We start from the raw sequence: 20430 nt of genomic DNA on the forward strand, positions 1-20430 counted from the left end.
AATGTGGTGAAAAGTTATGGGCAAACACCATCTTCCAATAAGACAAGACCTGCTTATGATATTCTGACAGTTTCACAGGCAACTTCAATATATCAAAATCACATTTCAGGAGAAAATCCAACCCTCCCACCTTTTTGAAAATATTTTTTGGGATATGGAACCATATGGAGTCAGGTTTCAAGAGGAAGGCTTTTATCCAGTTTATTTTAAATACTCCAACCATTGATTGAAAATCAATTGACTTTATACCACCTTTAGCGTAATCTTTGACAATTTGTGATTTTTTAATGTAATGTGTTTTATTGCGCCAAATGAATTGATAGATTATAGAGTTAATCTTTTTAATGCTTTTCGGGGTAATGTATAGTGAGTATGCTGGATAAACCATCTTTGAGACGCCCTCTGATTTGGATAATAGATTGCGTCCAAAAATTGTAATATCTCTCGTCAACCAATGATTTAGTGTTTTGGACATGCCATCAATTTTGTCTTTTAGGTTTTTTGATTCTCTAGTGTTGATGTCTTTGTCTAAATAGATGCCTAGATACTTAACTTCATTTTTCACTGGAATCGTCCTCATGCTATTTTCCAAACAATCATAAAGTGGCAAAAGTTCACTCTTCTTTAGGTTCAGACACAAGCCTGAAGCTTTAGAAAAAATTGAAATGACATTCAATGCTTTCTCGAGTATTGATTTATCCTTTAAAAATATTACTGTGTCATCTGCAAACTGACTTATTTTCAGTTCAATATCAAAAATGTTTATTCCTTCGATGTCTGAATGGTTCACAATGAGGTGAGCCATTAATTGAGTGCAAAGAATAAATAATTTTGGAGAAATTGGGCAACCCTGTCGAATTCCACAGAATATGTCTATCCTAGATGTTATGCCTGGATTGAGCGAAACATAACTATAAATTTGCTTGTAGAACAGTTTGATCACTTTGCAAAATTTGTTTCCAAATCCAAAAAGTTCTAAAGATCTAAATAAAAAATTATGGTCTATTGAATCAAATGCTTTAAAAAAGTCAATAAATAGTATTAAACTTTCTGAATTAATAAAGGATCGATAGTCAATCATATCTAATATTAATCTTATGTTATTATGAATCTGCCTTCCTTTAATAAACGCTGATTGGCACTCATCAATCAATTTGGTTAAGACGCTTTTAAGCCTATTTGCATATACTAAGGCTAATAATTTGTAGTCGTTACATAAAAGTGTTATGGGTCTCCAATTGTCTAGCATTTGTAAATCTTTGTTTGGTTTGGGTAATAAGGTTATTAATCCTGTTTTCATTGTTGGGGATAGTTCTTCATTTTTTAAACAATCCAAAAAGCCATTAAATAACAAATCTTTAATGTCTTGCCAAAAGGTTTTATAAAATTCAATCGTTAAACCATCAATTCCAGGCGATTTTCCATTTTTCATTTGTTTTAGAGCTGTATCTAATTCGGATATTTTCAAATCTTCTTCTAACCATGTTTTATCATCCTCTTCCAATTTTTTAACCTGATCTTTAATCATATCAAAAAAGATATCTGCATTTTCTTTTTCAGTTCTTGATTTATACAGATTACTATAGAACATGTTAATTTCCTCACTTATTTTGTTTGGTTCCTCAATTATAGTACCATCCTTACTCAATTTAGTTATTTTTTTCTTTGTTTGTCTACGCTTCTCTAGACTATAGAAATAAGATGAATTTTTTTCTCCATGTTCAATCCACTTGGCTCTAGACCTTACATATGCTCCTTTAGCTTTAATCAAGTACACCTCATCTAGCTTATTTTGTAAAGATTGTAAGCGTTCTGACTCTTCCGCAGTCATACAGGGTTTACCACATAATAAATGAATTTGTTCAATTAGATTTTTCTGTTCACATACGCGTAGGGCAGACACTTTCTTTCCCGTTTCTATAGCTAATTGTTTCACATTATATTTAAACCATTCCCATTTACTGACATTAGTCATGCTCATATTGTTAATTTCTGATTTAAGTTCTTTAACTTGTTTACAGAAGTCTTCGTTTTGTAATAAACTATTGTTAAATTTCCATATGTTGTCAGATCTTTGTTGTTTACGTAGAGATAATAAGAGACTTATCAGACAATGATCAGTAAGTGGGGTTGACTGGGTCTCACATTTCGTAACATATGATGATACTGTTTGGGAGACAAGCCAATAATCTAATCTTGAACATACGTTTTTATTTGATGGACTAAACCAAGTATATTTCTTCGTATTTGGGTTTGTCATCCTCCAATAATCGATCATATTGGTTGTCGTACAAAAGTCACAAATAATGCTATCGTGTTCTGGTTGATTTCCTCTTTGTGGTTGTCTGTCAAGCCATGAGTTAGGAGCCAGGTTAAAATCGCCTCCAGTTATCACCTGGGTAGAACCATATGTAGTACTCCACTTTGCAATTAATTTACTTAAGTTAGACATCATATTTCTATTTAGCGACCTGTTATTGTATCCATACACGTTAATAAGAATAATTTTCTGTTCACAGACTTCTACCAACACCATGATCCAATGCCCCATTCCGTCGCTTTTATGATCAATAACTCTCCCTGCAAATTTGTTGAATAAGATCATAACTCCTGCTGAGTGAGTAGTACCATGTGAATAAAGAATACTATCTCCCCATTGATGTTTCCAAAATGTTTCCTCTTCCTTACCAGAATGTGTTTCTTGTAAAAACAAAATGTTTGCCTTAATTTCCTTGCAGAATAAGAACATGGCCTTACGTTTGACATTGTTTTTTAAGCCTCGAACATTTAAGGAACTTAATAGAACAGCCATCTATAAGATAAAGAAAAAACAAAAACAAAAAACGCAAGAACAAAATACAAAACAAGAACAGTAACGGCTTCCTTGGCACTTACTAGAAGAAAAAAAAAGTGCTTGAAGCAGGAATAAGCCTAGTGTCCTACCTATGTAATCATAACAGTACTCCGACCCTATCACAGTACTACCCCTTTATATATGCAGCAATTTCAGCTCTGGATAGCCCACGTTTAACTACGGCTTTGCTTTTTGACCCTCTCCTATTTTTTATTTGTGTATTTTTAACAGATATGTAAACATATATATACACACATACATACCCACATTTTATGGTTAACTTGTAGTGACTTCTTCAAGTGCATCTCACAGATCGATCCTTTTACCGTCTATTATTGCATAACCCTCCTTTAGGAATGCTCTTTTGCCGTTGTTTCGAGCTTCCTGCACCTTGGGCCACAGCTTGATCCGAGCTTCACGGTCTTCTTTGGAGAAGTCTTCTTTAAATTTTATGTTCAGTTCTTTGCAGACCCTGGCCTCTTTGGATTTCCTCCATACTTCATCCCTTGCCGTCCTCATGCTGAACTGTATGATGATTGGTCTTGGCACCTTGTTGCTCACTGCATTGTCTTTCTTCCCCAGTCGGTGTACTGTATCAACCATGAGCTGCAGTTTTTCCACTGATACAGGAACCACTCTTGTTAGAATGCCGATCACTGTTTCACGTGTATTCTCGTTGTCCTTCTCTGTCAGACCCAAAATTCTGAGGTCCCATCTTCTGCGGTAACGTGCACTCTCCCGACAGCTCTCCTTTAATTCTTTGTTTTCCTTCATCAGCGACTCCACCTTCGTCGTCAGCTTGTCAATTTCCTCTCTGTTTTTTTTGGGTCGCCTGTGTATTTACTTCAATGCGTTGTTCGAAGGCTTCCAACTTCTTTTCAAGCGAATCAAACCTTAAAGTAACCTGTAAACTGGATCCTAGTGGACAACAATTATGGACATAATGTTGTAATACTCTAGTGCTGTTTAGTGTTATTATTTTGGATGTGAACCAGTCTTATATTTGTTAGGGAAAAAAGTTAAATAAAAGTAAAAAAAAAAAAAAATTAAATAAGTGGCCTGTCTAATCTCTAAAGGAAGCTCGTTCCACAGTTTTGGAGCTGCTACAGCAAAAGTACAATCTCCTCTAAGTTTACGCCCAGTCCTGGGTACATTCAGGCGCAACTGATCAGCTGACCTGAGAGAGCGGGTGGGTGTATAAGGCTGTAGCAGCTCAGAGAGATAAGATAACTTAACAACAGTGACATGATGAGAAGCTGTAAAGTGCAGGTGTGCTCACTCACTGTGGAGCCTCACTGGTGTTTCATCCAGGCTGACTCCAGAGCAGCAGTGATGGGATGTTCCACGCTGTGCTGAGCTCCTGAAGCACTCGTGCACCTGAAGCATGTGACCATCTTACCTCTGGCACCCTGGGCCCAGATTCAGGTGTGAACCTGTTACATGGAGGTGAACTCCAGCACTAGTTTAAAGCTGATGGTGCGACTGGATGTAATGTTTCATTTTAATAAAACAAGTCAACAGGAAGTAGAAGATTAGAGATTAGCTAGAACTCTATTAATCCCTCGTGTGGGTTCCTCCAGGAAATTCAGCAAAGAATAAATAGGAATCAATCATTTACTGACACTGTTTACACGTATGATTTTAACTAGAATACACCACCTCCTCCTTCGCCTCACACCACCTGCTACAGCTCTACTGTTCTATAAATACAGTCATCCACACCACTGATGTGAGGTCACATGGTTTATGTTCATATGTAAGGAGCACAGAGACGTCCTAGCAGCTGACCTCAGGTCAGTTTAATGACTCTGAGCTCAGATGAGCAGCTCTGTTATTCTCACTGTGACAGGGAGACACTCTCAGACACTCCGGTCATGTCAGCTTGTTCTCATGCAGGAGGATCAGGAGCGCCATGTTTGTCATAGTCTTTATTTTTGAATCATGATGTGTTTGTGCCATCAGAGTCTGTCATGAGTACTCAGGGTTTCACAGCAGCTCTTCTGAATGCTGAGGAGGACTCCAACCTCATGTTTCACTTCTCTGAGGTTCTGATGTCTGTGAACACTCGTGTTTGTTCTCTGGGCTCATCTGGACAAAAACACCTTTCTGTGTTTGGGTCCAGCCTCATTCTGACTGACAGGAAGTGTGTTATCCATGAGCTGCACGTCTTTGAGAAAGCTGCAGTTTCCTGGTGTGTTTCCTGTCTGTGGACAAACACGAGTGTTTCAGCTAAGGACTTGGTTACTTCCACCTGTCGATAAAGGACATCACCCTGTCTTTTCTCTTTAAATGCAGCTCCAGGTCCTTCCACGTGCTGCTCTGTATTTGTGCAGTTTGTAGTCTGTCTTGGGAAACGTAGCACACATCGTGTTCTTCTGGTGTTTTCTCCTTGAGTGTGAAACAGTCACACTGACACTGTGCTGTTGTTCACAGAGGGGGGCTGATTCTGAGCTATTCTGAGCGCACGTAAAAAAAAATTGAGTGCAAGTAAAAAAAGTTTGCAAGTGCAAGTGTTGTATTTTGAGGAGAAATTTATTTTGAGCAAAGAAAAGCTGAATTTGAGTGAACAAAATTCATTGCTGTGTGCAAAAAATGTATTTACGTGTTTGCTATTATCCACACACACACAAAAGATGCCCGTTACCCACCAGCTGACCGGGTGGTCACTGGGGTTAAACATAATATATAAAGCCTTGGAGATAAGCGTACAAGGGTGTTTGGAAAGAAGAGTCTAAACACAGTTTGTTATCAGGGGAGAAATTGTTTGTTATGTTCAGCTCCAGCCTTGAGACCGCAGCTGGCGCCGATATGGTAGCCACATGGTGGTGTTCTTGCTTTAGTGTGAAGCACTACATGTCAATTTTACAGTCGATCTAATGTCCATCACTGGTTCCTCACCATTCCTTTTGGAGAGCCATGAGCCTCTCCACGATGTTATCCAGCTACACCGAGATGTCATCCAGTTTGCTCATAGAGCACGAGTGTTCACGACAGCCGTGAGCCTCTCCAAGATGTTGTCAGATGTTGTCAGAGTCTCAGCACTCACAGCAGCGGCAAGCTTCTCCAAGATGTCATCCGTGCTGCTTCTAATGAGCCCATTCTGAGAAGCCACGGCTCGCTCCATCGTTCCAATCAACATAGCAGGCAGCCTTGTGGGGATTTGAACAGCTGTTTCCGCTTTCTTTATTCTTCGATAAGCCAGGGCCAAGCCAGCGACAATCAGCAAGAACCCTGTTATCATGGTTCCAAAAAGATAGATGTCTTCAATGGGGTCTCCCAAACCCAGGTGTCTCGTCGAGAAGAGGGTGTCAATTGCATTCAGGGACCAGTTGATCAAATCCATGTGAGACTCTTCCAGGGTAGAGGGAGAAAAGTAGACAAGACTAGACAGAGACATGAGAAAGCCAAGCAGGAAGGATAAGGGAAGGGAGAGGGAGAAAATGCGACCGCCTTCGTCAAGAGCCAGAGAGAAGAAGAACTGGAACAGTTTGCTGTGGTTTATTCTGTTCCTGTCATAAATAAGAGTCTGGTAGCACTTTGCTCTCTTTCCACATTTTTAGGAAGGAAGTTAAGAAGAGTGAGTGAGTCGTCTTCCTCTGTGGGCCCAACATCAGGCAGCAGCAACGCATTTTTAAAAACCCAGCTCACTGCTTCACAGTTCCACCTGTCAGTTTCTGCTCTCTGTGCTGGGATTCCCAGAGGAGGTTCGGCGTGGTGGTGTGTTCCCCTGTCGAGGGTTCAGTTTTTGTGGCCTGAGTTGGACGTGAGTCATCCTCTGATACGTATTTGGAGTTTCGTCTGACGATGGAAGCTGGTATATTATTTCTGTCCTGGGTTTTAGCCAGTTTATAATCCTTAGGAAAAATCCCCACAAAACACTTAAAAGTCATAAAAATTCATTCAGATTTTGCAATTTGGTGACGCATCCATCGGATACTCCAAGATGAGCTGACAGAGTTCCTCTGACAGCTGAAGACAGATGCTGGGACCAAACAGGAGGATCCAAAATCATGTAATGTACCACAGACAGACAGAGGACAAAACATCGAGAAATCCTACCAGTGGTTAGAAAAAGGCCAGATTAAAGGGACAGCACAGAGGCTCTGATCACGGCAGAGAAGAACAGGACCTAAGCATCAGATCTATAGATGCAAGAGTCTACCACAGCCAACAGGATTTTTGTTTATTACAAAAGTTCACACATCCAGGCATCCACTGACAATTCAAGGACGAACCATATCAAACTGGGAATGCTGACTTGCATCTTAAACTCCTGGCTGTCAAAATGTGAGACTTAGAGGATGCAGAGTAACGTCCTTAACATCAGATTAGAAAGGAAAAACAAAAAGATAGTTTCACGTCTCATCAGTGTTGCTCATGGGGGGTAAATGTGCAGTAGGTCTGTCTTCGATTACAACAAAGTATGGTTCAGGACTGAGATGTGGAGAAACAAAACTGACTCTGCAGAGCGACAGACCAACATTCCAGAGGATGAGATAAGATAAGACTGCAGCGACTCACAGAAACATAGAAGCCAAACAATTGAAGTCAGTTTCATTTATATATCACAAAACCACAACAAAGTGGCGTCAAAGCACTTTGAATTGTAAGGTAAAGACTCTACAGTAATAACAATGATCCACGTGTGTGAATCTTTTTGCTTCACCTCATGGAATTGAATAGAATAGCCCTTTATTGCCATTGTACTGGAGTACAATGAGTAAAAAAAAAAGACTCCAACAGTTTTGTAAACACATCCTGTCCCTATCCTTCCCCTCCACCTCTCTGTCCTACTAAGAATCTGAGGTAGAAATCATCTTCAGCAGTCTGAGAAAGGGAAGTGTCAAAAATTATAAGTAAATAAATAAAGTTATCTGCCCTCACAAGATGCACTCAAAGATATTTTTCCAATCGCCTACAAGAGCGTGGACCGACTGAGGAGACAGTCATCTCAATCATCAGTGAAAAACACAACGTAGTTAATTACAAAACGAAAATCCAAACACACATATCGCAAGATGCCCATTTCTAGGCATGGGCCGGACGTGTTGTTGTCTGAAGGTGATACTGATGCCAATTTGGCACGAATGGTAACGTAATCTTATTGAAATTTACAACATAGTGAAAGGTCTGTTATCTCCAGCTTAAAGCTGCGTCCACACTTACAGTGCTCAGGCAACCAGAGACCAACAACTTCTACTAACATGGCAATAAATAAACGTGAAGATAAATAAGAATAAATCAGCAGATAAAATAAATAAAGCAAAACTAACACACAAACCGAGTGACTCGACTTCTTGTAGTGGCCCACTTCGTCTTTGTTTACCTTTTGATAGTAAAGTTATTGCAAAGCAAATATGATCGAGTTTCCTGTAAATGTCCCTGAACGGCCCTGCTGGAAGCTGAGGTGTGTTTGAGGCGGGAGCGTTTACAGCTCTGTTACAAAGTTTCCACAGAATTCCACGTCCACTAAAGCCATTTCATTCTTTTTCTTCCCCTCTGGGATTATTTATCTTTTATTTATCCAGGTGAAAGTCTCGCTGAGGTTAAGATCACATTTCCAAGAGAGACCTGTCATCATGGCAGCAAAAGTTACAACACATAAAATATTCCATACAAACAAGTGAGTACAAACAAAGGTTATATCGGTTGCTTTACACATATAAAACACACAGACAAGAGGGAACAACCCAGGGTTTAGCAGGCGAGATGCAACAGTCAGTGTCTCTCTTTGCTGCTGGTTGTGAACGTGGATCGCACCAGACGGTGAAGTTTAACCAAGCTGGTTTCCATAACTAGCACATGTTTTGTGTGAGCTTGAGTGTAAAATGTGAACATTTTAAAGACTTAAGTAATAGTTTAAACCACCTTACTGTCCATTCACCGTCTGCAAACTGATCTGGAGCATAAATGAGATTCAGAGAAATCAGAATAGTTTATTAATCCCAGAGGAAAGTATGTAATGACAGGTGCTCCAATAAATAAGAACAGTAACTAACAAGGTAAATTGCAATTTTTAATAATACAAAATATCACGAAATAGTTCTTATATATAAATGTCCCAATATATATCACACCAAACTGAAATATAAATACACTTTCAATTAGGCTGTCCCTCTTAATCACTGTTTTTTTCTCCGTAGAGGATGTGCGGACATTAAAGGTGTACCTCCTTGTACATCCTTTAAACATTTCTACTGGCAGATTTCCAAAATTTTCCAAAGTTTTACTTAAATGAGGTTCAGGATTATTGAAAAATGGGGCTGTGACAGTGTGCTGCTTGTAAATATGAGCCTGTCCAGAATGATTGTAATGCACTAACCAACAACACTAATCCAACTATAATTTGAGGTGTGCAGTATTTCTGGATTCTTTTCTTTTAGTCCAAGATGAGAAAGAAGTGGAGGTTGGAGAGGATGCAACTCTCGATTGTCAGGGTCCCCATGAAGGGAACATCTTACGGGTAGCATGGACCAAGAGTGACCTGAAAGCAGACGATTACGTCTGTTTCTTCCGGGAAGATCGTCTTTACAAAACATACCAGCATGAGTCTTTCAAAGGTCGAGTGGAGCTGGAAGACCCAAACATGAAAAGTGGAAAAATGTCCATCATTCTGCACAACGTCACCGTTAATGACACTGGAACATATGAGTGCCACATCTCATATGAAACAGATCACAGCCAGAGATCTGAGATGAAGCAGGAAACCAAGCTGAAAGTTACACCTGCAGGTGAGTTGAAGCCTCGAGTGTGTCCTCTGTAACCGTTTGTCCGTCGATGAGCAAGACAAGCAGGTTAAATCAAGAGTAGGAATTCACCCGTCCTGTTTTCATCCATGTTAAAGTGAATTGTCAAATGTTGTCATTTTTATGCTTACCACCTCTACATTGTTTCAAACTCTGTGTTCAAAGGCATTCCTTTGTCCCTCTCCCCAGCCTCTCGAGGTTCTGGGGGGAGGCTGTAGTGTTTTATCACAAGCACATCCCATGTGAAGGTTTGTTTGATGTTTGGTAAACTTCCTGACCTTTTTATGGTTTCACTGTGTTGTGTATGGCGAACAAATACAGGAATTGAACCATATATTGGGTGTGATCAGGAGATTACCCCCTTTATGACCAGGATGTTGTTAGAAACAGTTGTGATCAGGAGGTCACACAAACGCACCCCCATGACACACACACACACACACACACACACAGTGCCTTGCCTTTGTAACCAAGGGGGTTTTATGAGGGGAGGTGCTTGTGCTGTGATGTGTACTGTAACTGTAACGGTCCCGTACCAGCAGACTGAGAGACAGCTTCTTCCATCAGGCCATCAGACTGCTGAACACTTCATAGACACCTCAGCTTCACTACTGGAACTTCAACATTATGCACTACATACTGTACAGTAATGCCGCTGTTTTGCACATGTCTCAACTCTGTATATTTTTATATATTTTATTTTATTATTTTTACTATTTAATTTGTAAAAATGTGTATACACACACACACACACACACACACACACACACACACACACACACACACACACACGTAGAAAAACATTTAGTATACACATCCAGAAATGCATATACTATTATATATTGTACATATATTTATTAGTTTCAGATGTAGCCATTCTTGTATTTTGCTTGTTTACATTATTGTATTTTGCACATCTCTGTTGCTGTGAAGCTCGCACACAAGAATTTCACTCACATGTACTGTACCAATGTACCTGCACATGTGATGTGACAATAAAAGTGATTTGATTTGATTTTGAACTGTCATGTCAATAAAAAGGCTACAAGGACTGCTACTCTTTGAAGGATTTGGGCTAGAGACATGTGAGGAGCTCCAAGAGCGGACATTGAGAAGTATTTCCTGCTTCTGACTCTGCCTAGCCCTGACTGATTATCGCAATGCAACCTATGAACAGACAAAGCAATAGCGCCACCTGCTGGTGAGATTTAACCCAGCCCACTTCCACTTATCAAAATCGAGGTCAAGGTTGGGGTTGAGTTTATCCCAGGTGCCAGAAGGCTACAGACAGGTACACCCTGGACTAGTTGGACAGGTTGCCTTTCGGACAGAAAACCATCAACACCAGTTTAGACTCACCAGTTTACCTAACGTGTGGATGTTTTTCAACTGTGGGAGGAAGCTGTCAAGAACCTACGGCCCCAGCCGACTGGCCACCACTGTGTTACCCTGAGTGGTTTAAAACAAGTGTTACACTGAAAGTAATGAAAGCGAGAGTGAAAGTCATTTTGTGGCCACTCTGAAAATCCCTGTGGCAACATTAAACCAGTTCAGGCCACAGTAGATAGATTTAGCTGAGGGTTGAAAAGGTTTTCAGTGAGAATCAGGAGTCATGATTCACAGTGAAGCTGGTTCCTGTTCTGTTCTTCACTCATCACCTACCCAACACACCTGACACCTGTTTCTCTCCTGCAGTTCAAAGACAAGGAGCCAGGCATTTTTTAAAGTATGTTTGTGTGAATTTCCCTCCATATCAGATACAAAACAGCTGCTCCACATTCAGTGGTGGAAGATTGGAGTTGGAGAGCCTGTTGTTGCACTTAAGTGTCAGTAGATGGCAGCACGAGACTATGGTCGACACAGCAGACAGAACGTTGCAAGCTGGTGACTTTACCTACATACAATGCTGACCTGGAGCTCTTTCAGACTAACAACAGACTTTATTCACGTGATTATAAACACGATCACTGATGCATTTCTTCTCCCATACAATATTTCCCCAAGTGCTCTGATGTGTCTTTTTGGGGGGGCATTTTGCAGTCTGGAGGATCGGCCCAGATGCTGCGATAGCGTCTGCCAGATGGAAGGAGAAAAAAGAGTCCACGTGAGAGGTGTGAGGGAGGAGGCTGCATATATATATATATATATATATATATATATATATATATATATATATATATATATATATATATATATATATATATATATATATATATATATATATATATATATATACATATATATATATAGTAAAAGTAAAGTCTATTTTTAAAAAAACAAAAAAACGGAGACGGGTGGGCCTGAATGCATCAGTAGTTTACCCGCGGCTCCTGAATGCATCACTCAGATCACAGAGGAAGGAAGCAGCGAGGAGCAGAGATGGAGAGGTGAAGCTGGTCCAACAGAGGGGAATAAATCGGAGTTTATTCCGGATAAGAACTTTTAATCCAATATTTGGATTAAAATGTTCGTGATCTCAGTTTTGGTCCTTGTGGGGACAGGAGTGACGGTAAACAGCGGTGAGTTTTAGTGTTTTTGCACACGTTGATGAGACGGGTTCAAACCGAAAGAAACATGTGGCCTCGTTAAGAACATGTCAGACGAGTTTAACTTTTATAAAGTTTTATTGTATTTATTTTCAGCTAAGCTTACTTTTAGTTATGTTTTGTTTAAATGTTGAGGTTATTCATTCTGATGCATGTTCAGTCATTCAGGTAAGTAAATCTCCAAAAGTTGATTCTGTTCATCTGGACGTAGCGTTTTGTGGGAGAAACGTTTCGTCACTCATCCAAGTAACTTCTTCAGTCTCAGCTGACGGCAGGTTTCCCCGATCTTATAAACAGCACATTTGCATAATGACTGAAACCAGCCCACCGATGGAACAATGGGCTGTTGGCAATTGGGAGGTCAGTTCCTTAATCTTAATTATCCAGATGAACAGAATCAACTTTTGCAGGTTATTCATTAGTTTCAGTGTTACTACCGGTTTAATGTGGCTGTTATGTGTCAGACAGAGGATTTAAGAAGTTTATAGCGGATGTTTTAAAATGATGCAGGATCCCTGATCACAGCTCTCTGCAGGGTTAAGGAGATCTGTTTATAGGACAGCACCGTGCTCTGTCCTCAAGATTTCCCACTAAATGACGAACACAGATCACATCTGTGCTGCTGAAGAGCTCTGACTGCTTTTTAAAGGTGGTCTCTTAGTTTCTCTGTTCCTCCCTCATGGTTCAGGAATATTATACATTTTTCTGTTTTAATAAACAAAGTCAAGTTTCAGTGAAGACAACAGAAACAGAAAGGTTTTAATACTCTGTCCTTGCTCCCAGCCTAGGCTTCATTCATACAGGGATGCAAACTCACCTCAACATGTAAAACTGGAACTATTAAAAAAAATAAACATTTAAGAAAATGCTACCTTTAATCCAGCCTCTGACTGAGGCTAAAGTTGTGTTGTTAAAAGTTGTTAAAGTTGTTAAAGTTGTGGTTGTTTTTGAGTCGGAGTGTAAAAACACTCGTTAACAAAACTTTATTTTCTTGCAGGAAAACCAAATGAGAACAGGAAGTTCTCTGTCTGATTTCAAACTTCTGTAAAGTTTGTAGGTCTCAAACAGCTCAGTAACGTCTTCACACAAACCTCAGCTTTAGTTTGAACTCTCAGTTAATATCAGTTATTACTGTGTATTTGGATGTTTACATTTACAGCTGAGACTAAAATCACTGCATTACATATTGAAACTTTAAAGAAAGACGTGTTTATGATGTTGGAGACGGTTTGGGTCCAAATATTTGATTTATTTCTGACCTGCAGTTTGAAAGAAGCAAGAACAGAAAAAACATTCAGTTTCAAACTGTGACAGAAATAACACAGATGATTATTTACTGCTGCTCACTGATTGTTCATGACTGAAATACCAAAGGGCCAGAGCTTCTGATCCATGGATCTTCAAACATACCTGCCCAGTAAAAAGATCAGAGCTCATCCATCCTCCTCCTGTGTTTTCCTACCTGTGTGACTTTCAGAGATTCATTCCCTCACTTACATCTACACTGGACTCTCCAAACCCGTTGGACTGCCGGGCATCCACGAGTTCACAGCCATGGGTTTGCTGGACGGCAGGATGATCGATTACTATGATAGCGAGAATCAGACAAAAGTTCCCAAACAGGAGTGGATGAGAGAGCATTTCCCTGCTGATTACTGGGAAAAAGGCACACAGTCCCGCAGGAACAAGCAGCAGTGGTTCAAGGTCAACATCGGCATCCTGATGGAGCGAATGAGACAGAATGACTCTGCCTGTAAGTCTTTGCTGTGGTTCAATGATTTGTTCACTCAGGTAAGATCCATGAAATCTGAAGGACCAATAATCAACAACAAGACCAGAATCAAACTTTATTAATCCCAAAGGAAATGATGTGATCACAGTTGCTCCAACACAGTAACTGACTAAGTTAAACAATACAACATATTGCAGAGTTACAAAATATATACAAACATACAAACACTCCAATTATAAATGTCCCAGTATATTACACCAATTATATATACATATAAGTATTTCTCTGTAGAGGATGTGTAATTATTAATCATGGAATCATCAGCATGTCCATATTTTCTCCTCTGATGTTTATTTAAACATTCATTTATTAATATTTGCCCTCCTGCTTTCAGCCCCTCATGTTCTTCAGTGGATGGTGGGCTGTGAGGGTGAGACGCAGCCTAACGGTGCGCTCAGGTTTGTCCACGGCATGAGCAAGTATAACTATGATGGAAACGACTTCCTGTCCTTTGATGATAAAAGCAGAGTCTGGGTCGCTCCAGTTAAAGAGGCACTTCCTTCAAAGACAAAGTGGGACAATGACCAGGTGCTGAAAGAGTACACCAAGGGATACCTGGAGAACGAGTGCATCGATTGGCTGTGCAAGTCTGTGACTTCTGAACAAAAGCAGCTGAAAAAAGCCCGTATGTATGACATAATGATCTGTGTTTTTCTATTCATTATTACTGAAGTCTATAGAACTAACATCAGCAATAGATTCAGTGAAATAGCTCAGTGTTTTCTTTGTTTTTTTAATTAAATCTATGCCTGCTGTCAGAAGGTCACCGTTCATGTTGAGAGGAGATCAGTTGATCCTCCTGACTTGTTGTAACACACACTGTTCATACAGACATGGAGAACGACGATGGGGTTTCTGACTGTGGTTTTCATGGATGTCTGCAACACTTCTAGTAACCATCGTAGTCAAAGGAGCTTGCAAAGAAAAGCGTCTGGACTTCTTTAAGTTACTTGAAGACGTTTCACCTCTCATCCGAGAAGCTTCTTCAGTTCTAAGGTCAAATGGTGGAGAGTCCCAGATATAAACCTAGTGGGAGTGACCCCCCACAGAGGGACAAAAGGACCCCCTGATGATCCTCTAATCGCCTGAGCCAAGGTGTGAAATTGGGTGTGGGCCCCAATCAGCCAGAGTTTCGGGTGTGTTCATTGTGAAACCTGGCCCCACCTTATCATGCGAATTTCTGAGATCAGATGGCCCAGGATGTGAGTGGGCGTTAAGGCGTCTGGGAAGGGATCTCAAAGTAACCATCTAGTAACCATCATTTTCCTGCCACTGAAAGATTTCCACATCATGCTGTTAGTCCGTCTGACTGAACTTTCTAGAACAGAAAAACAGACCAACATCTAAAACTGTTATCAATATTAACACTGGGGTACTTGTCAGACTGAACTTTGACCTTGTATGCTCACAGCACTGTGATGGTCACCATCTTTGGATCAAAACCAGTTTCTTTACATTTAAAGGTTTGTGATCACATCATCACACAGACTGCTGTACTTCAGGATGATAAATCGTCTTTCGTCTGAAGCTAACTTAAAATGAAACCGTGATCAACTGTAGCCCTTTCTTGTCTGACACATTTCCTTAAACATACCTACACATTTCTCAAATCCTGTCATTCACTGGTGTACGTGCTACAGGTCTGTGGTTACTTTCAGCTTGATCAGGTTTCCTTGGAACAGGAATGATATCAGAGGTTTTCCAAAGATCAGGAATGATGTGGGTATCTATCAACTGCTGAAAGATGGAGCTCCAAGCTGATGTCAGCTCCTCAGGCCCAGAGGACGTCTTAGAGCAGCCATGTTTAAACTGTGACAGTTACATTATCACCACATTCATTAGAGGACGGAGAATCCAGCTCTTTCATGCACTTTGCTGTAAAGTCACCAGTCTCAGACCTCACTGCAGAAATCAATGATAGAGCAGACGCAGCACAGACTGACTGTGTTCATGGTCTGTCTGCTGTTAATGGATTACATGGTGATTGATTGCAGACCTTTACCAAAAGATCAGATTGATTTCAGTTGGTCCGTGTCATGTGACCTGTGCAATTGTCTTTTAATGTAAAATTGGTCACTTGGAGGTTGAAGGTGCTGCATGCTCGACCTCTGGGTGGCCAAGGGGTCACTGCAATTACTTGCAATTGGTCCCAGAAACAAAAACCCCAAACGCTGCAACTCTATTCCCCTCAATTTTTCATACCTCACTTAACAGTCAAGGCCGCAGAAAACACAGCTCATATAAGACATTCAGTTTCATACACTGCTGTGATCTTTCAGAGGTAAACCATATTCACATAATTATGTTTTAATATTTAGTGACACAGTTTTCATTTCCTCCTTCCAGCTCCACCTGACGTGTACGTGTTTGCAAAGAAGTCCAGAGTGGAGACAAACCTCACCCTGACCTGCCTCGCCACAGGCTTCTACAGCAAAAACATCATTGTAAGGATCAGAAGAAACGGGCGTGTTCTGACTGAAGACGACGGCCTGAGTAGCTCAGGAGTTCTTCCAAATAACGACGAGACCTTCCAGAGACGAGACCATGTGGAGATTTTGAAGTCTGACCTGTCAAAGTTCAGCTGTGAAGTCGTTCATGAGGCGACCCGTGTGGATGTCGTGAAGACTTGGAGTAAGAAACTTTTTTTATTGTCTCTGTTGTTGATCATAACTTTGTTTCATCAGTCAGAGCAGTGAGCTTCTCTGTGTCCAGCAGATCTGCATCATGACTGTCCTGATCACAGTCCTGTGGTCAGAGCCATGTCAGTCCATCTGAGAACAAAGCTAGCATGTTACATTTAGCCCAGCTCTGCAGCCCCGAAGAAGCAGAGGAGCGATCTCCTTCAGAGAATCACTGAAAAGTTCCAGATATGAACAGTTTCTGTTTCAATGCCGTCCCCTCTCAGTGACCTCCTGCACATCACTGCTGTCCAATCACTGACTTCATCATGACTGTGGCTTCAAATCTACATCTCAGTAACAAACAGCAGCAAATAACATGCTGACAGTGACCTCAGCCTAAAACTCACGTCTGTGTTTCAGAGAACGGTGACCATCCAGAGGAACCTGGATCTGGAGCTCTGATCGGTGCACAGGGTGGAGCCTTGGCTGCGATTGCGCTTTTTGTTTGTGGAGGTCTGGGTCTGATATGCTTGCATAAAAAAGGCTGTCTTAGTAAGTACAGTGAGCTGTTGTGTATAATTTACATCACAGCAGCTGCTCCAGTCTTTCAGTCTTCAAACACTTCAGTTATTATTTTATTAGGACTCCATGAGGGGGTCAAAGGTCACATGTCAGTCATGTGACATGATGTCAGACTTTTCCTGTCTGCAGCTTCTAATCCAATAACTTTGACCCCTCTGGGACATAAATGTAGTTTTTCTTTCCAGAACAGAAATGATTGCTGTTTGCTGATAGTGTGCAGCTCGTTTCCTCCACCGTCTCCACTCAGACACATCTGCATGTAGAACTTTGAAACATTTCAACAACATTTAGTCTGAATTACAGCAAACTGTAGGATTATACTTCAGCATGTTATTCATTCATTCATGTCAATGACTTGAACATGTTGCTGACTGAGGTCTGATGATATTAGAGTTGGTCCGAGGCTCAGCACACTGAGCTGTTTCACACATGTAGAACAAACCACTGAGTTCATCCATGATCACTGACAGTCTGTGTTACGTCTGTTTACAGGAGGCAGACGTGTAGCCAACGACAACCAAGGTAACATCTTTATTTTCCTGTCTTATAAAGTTTGATGTTCAGAGACTCGTGTCAGTCTGAGCCGATCCTTTAACAGATTAGTGTTTGCTCAAAGACGCTCAGTGTAGCGCAGAGGAGGTGAACAGGCAAACAGAGTGGAGGAGACAGAAACTTGAAGCATGAGGAGAAAGGTTAGAGCAGCCAGACTCATGGTTACCTGTGTTCAGTATAATAATAATAGTATACTATTATTATGTAATAATATTTATACAGCAGCAGTGCTGAAAACGTTTAAACGTTACCCTGCAGTTCATAAATAAAAGAAGCATTAAATGTTTCCTCACATGTGGAGCACGCTGTCCTTAACTAACCTGTGTGTATGTGTGGGTGGGTTGTCCCTGTGGTCATGTGACCGTACCCCTCCTTAATGGCAATGGTACATGGTTCCTTCTCCTTCCTCAGATAAACATAACAGATTGGTTTAAGACTGAACAGATTGTAGAAGATGGGTCTTAATGTTCTGTATGTGTTTATGTAGTAACAGTGCCTCTTTTATGTCAGGGTAGTAAAGTTTGCCGTTTTGCTTCATATAGCTCAAAATGTATGTTGTCTTTACAGGAAGTGTAGCAGTGGTTGTAACAAATGTTGAGGCTGACAGTGAGAAGGTTGAGGAAGACGAGGGTAATGAAGACGAGGCTGAGGAAACCAGTCTCAGAAGCAGCACGGGTAAGTTTTCCTCAGCTAATGTGTAGCATTGAGCTCCGTGGTGTGTAATTATAAGTCACATTATTCTGTACTGTGGTAGTGACGGAGACATTTTAAACTCATGTTGTAGCTGAATACTTTTTTCTTCTTTCTCCGGTGGCTTTTACTCTGCCCCGTAAGTATAATGTAGGATACTACTGCACCAGTCTGAGAGCAGTCTCACACTGGATCCACATCAAGTTGATCTTTGCTAGCTGTAAAGCATTAATAAATAATTTATTATTTAATAATAATTTATTAATAATAATTTCTTATTTTCCTAATAAAGATCAGATCAGTAGGTTTCTATTTTTGGAAGTCCTTGTTACATTTAATTGATTTAAATTAAGGATAGAAAGTAAATATTTAATTGTGTGACGGTCCCTTACACATAAGCATGTATTAATTTTCATGATATGATCAGGTTGGTGCATCGCTCACTGAGAACCTGCTGTATGTTTTCATATTCTGAGTTAGAGCGAGGGGAGAAAGCAGCTTTGCCAAAGAACAGAGAAGAAGTCAGAGCAGATGTGTGTTACTTTACATGTAAAATAATACTGTTGTTCATCCCTGCAGCTGATGGCTCTGACAAAAAAACAAGTCTCAGGATTCACACTAAATCTTCTGCCACAGAGAATATGGACTGAGGTCATGCTAAATCCAGTGCCTCCAGCTGTATCGCTGCCTTTGACCTTTTCTCTTTGGCCCCCATGAAAAATCCAGCATCACTAATTTAGGTGTGAAAATGGACCCCAGCCTAAAACTCGACTCACATGTCAAAGCTGTGGTTAAGTCCTCCATCTTTCGGTTGAGGCAGCTGTCACAAATTAAGTCCATCCTGTCTAGAGGCCACCCAGAGACACAGATCCATGCATTTATCACCTCTCGTCTGGCTTATTGTAATTCTCTTTTGATTGGAATTAGCAGGGCCCTCACGTCAGCAGCTGGTACAAAACGCTGCTGCACGATTTTTAACTGGTACAAGCAAACCAGAGCACATAGCCCCGGTTTTAGTGTCATGTTCAGTTTCTAAATCCATTTTAAAATTCTTTTATTTGTTTTCAAGTCTCCTAATGGTCTTGCCCCGCCTTATTTTTCTGAGATATTTCACCCTTACATGCTGTCACGTGCTTGTAGATCAGCTAACCAGGTGCTTTTGACTCTCCCAAAGACATTTTATAAATCCAGAGGAGCCTTTGAAGTTTTTCCTAAAATGTGGAATGAGCTGCTGCTGGAGACAGGCTCCATCTCCTGCTGTTTTTAAATGTCATAAACTTTTACTCTTTGTACATACTTATTTATTCTTGATCTCTTATTTTTTTCTTTTCTTTTTGCACAGCATGTTGGTGCTTTAGAAATCAATTGAAAGTTGTTCCATAAAATGTGTTTTAAAAGTGTTCATGCTTCTTTAAAGACAAAGAAATATCCAAGTCATCTGCAAAACAGTGAAATGAAAAGTTCTGTACAAAAGTACCATTTACTCCTAGTGGCAACATATACAGTGCAAACAAGACTAGACCCAAAATAGAGCTTTATGGTACAGCATCATTAAGAGGGGCTGTTTTAGAGCTGTTGGGGCCCATGTTGGCAGACAAGAAGGAACCAACCCAGGGTTTAGCTGGCTGGACGCAACAGTCAGTGTCACTCTTTGCTGCTGGTTGTGAACATGGATCGCACCAGACAGTGAAGTGCAGCCAAGCTGGTGTTTCATGCCTGGCACATTTTATGCGAGCTTGAGTGTAAAATGTGAACATTTTAAAGACTTAAGTAATCGTTTAAACCACCTTACTTTCTTTTCACAGTCTGCAAACTGATCTGGAGCATAAATGAGATTCGCAGAAACAGTCTAGAGAAATCAGAAAAGTTTATTAATCCCAGAGCAAAGTATGCGATGACAGTTCCTCCAATAAATAAGAACAGTAACAAACAAGGTAAAGTGTCATATTCAATAATACAAAATATCACAAATTAGCTCTTATATATAAATGTCCCAACATATGTCACACAAAACTGTTGTATAAATACACTTTAAATGGAGCTGTCC

The 20430-nt window shown here is 40.4% G+C and overlaps 1 protein-coding gene and 1 pseudogene across 1 annotated transcript; one reads left to right on the forward strand and one right to left on the reverse strand.

Annotated features, from left to right (window-relative positions):
* Nucleotides 1-3097: 3097 nt before the first annotated feature.
* LOC147334302 (uncharacterized) lies at nucleotides 3098-5978 on the reverse strand (annotated as a pseudogene).
* A 6002-nt stretch (nucleotides 5979-11980) lies between these two features.
* On the forward strand, nucleotides 11981-19993 carry LOC147334303 (class I histocompatibility antigen, F10 alpha chain-like). The gene is made up of 8 exons (XM_086286554.1): nucleotides 11981-12119; nucleotides 13624-13899; nucleotides 14273-14563; nucleotides 16285-16569; nucleotides 16980-17111; nucleotides 17634-17663; nucleotides 18261-18368; nucleotides 18963-19993. The coding sequence occupies exons 1-8, from the start codon at nucleotides 12065-12067 to the stop codon at nucleotides 19031-19033; spliced, it is 1248 nt and encodes a 415-aa protein (XP_086142680.1). The 5' UTR covers nucleotides 11981-12064; the 3' UTR covers nucleotides 19034-19993.
* The last annotated feature ends 437 nt before the right edge of the window (nucleotides 19994-20430 follow it).

Source organism: Aulonocara sp. 'chitande type north' Nkhata Bay, linkage group LG3, assembly GCF_057382095.1.
Source record: "Aulonocara sp. 'chitande type north' Nkhata Bay isolate Kocher_YH1m ecotype deep benthic linkage group LG3, A_spYH_male_GT1.1, whole genome shotgun sequence".
NCBI classification, from domain to species: Eukaryota; Metazoa; Chordata; class Actinopteri; order Cichliformes; family Cichlidae; genus Aulonocara; species Aulonocara sp. 'chitande type north' Nkhata Bay.

Excerpts from the sequence above, each read along its gene's own strand:
- LOC147334303 (XM_086286554.1), top strand. The coding sequence starts at position 12,065 with ATGTTCGTGATCTCAGTTTTGGTCCTTGTGGGGACAGGAGTGACGGTA. Across the intron at positions 13,900-14,272 it reads GAGACAGAATGACTCTGCCT|CCCCTCATGTTCTTCAGTGG; the intron begins GTAAGTCTTTGC and ends TCCTGCTTTCAG. Across the intron at positions 16,570-16,979 it reads GGATGTCGTGAAGACTTGGA|AGAACGGTGACCATCCAGAG; the intron begins GTAAGAAACTTT and ends TCTGTGTTTCAG.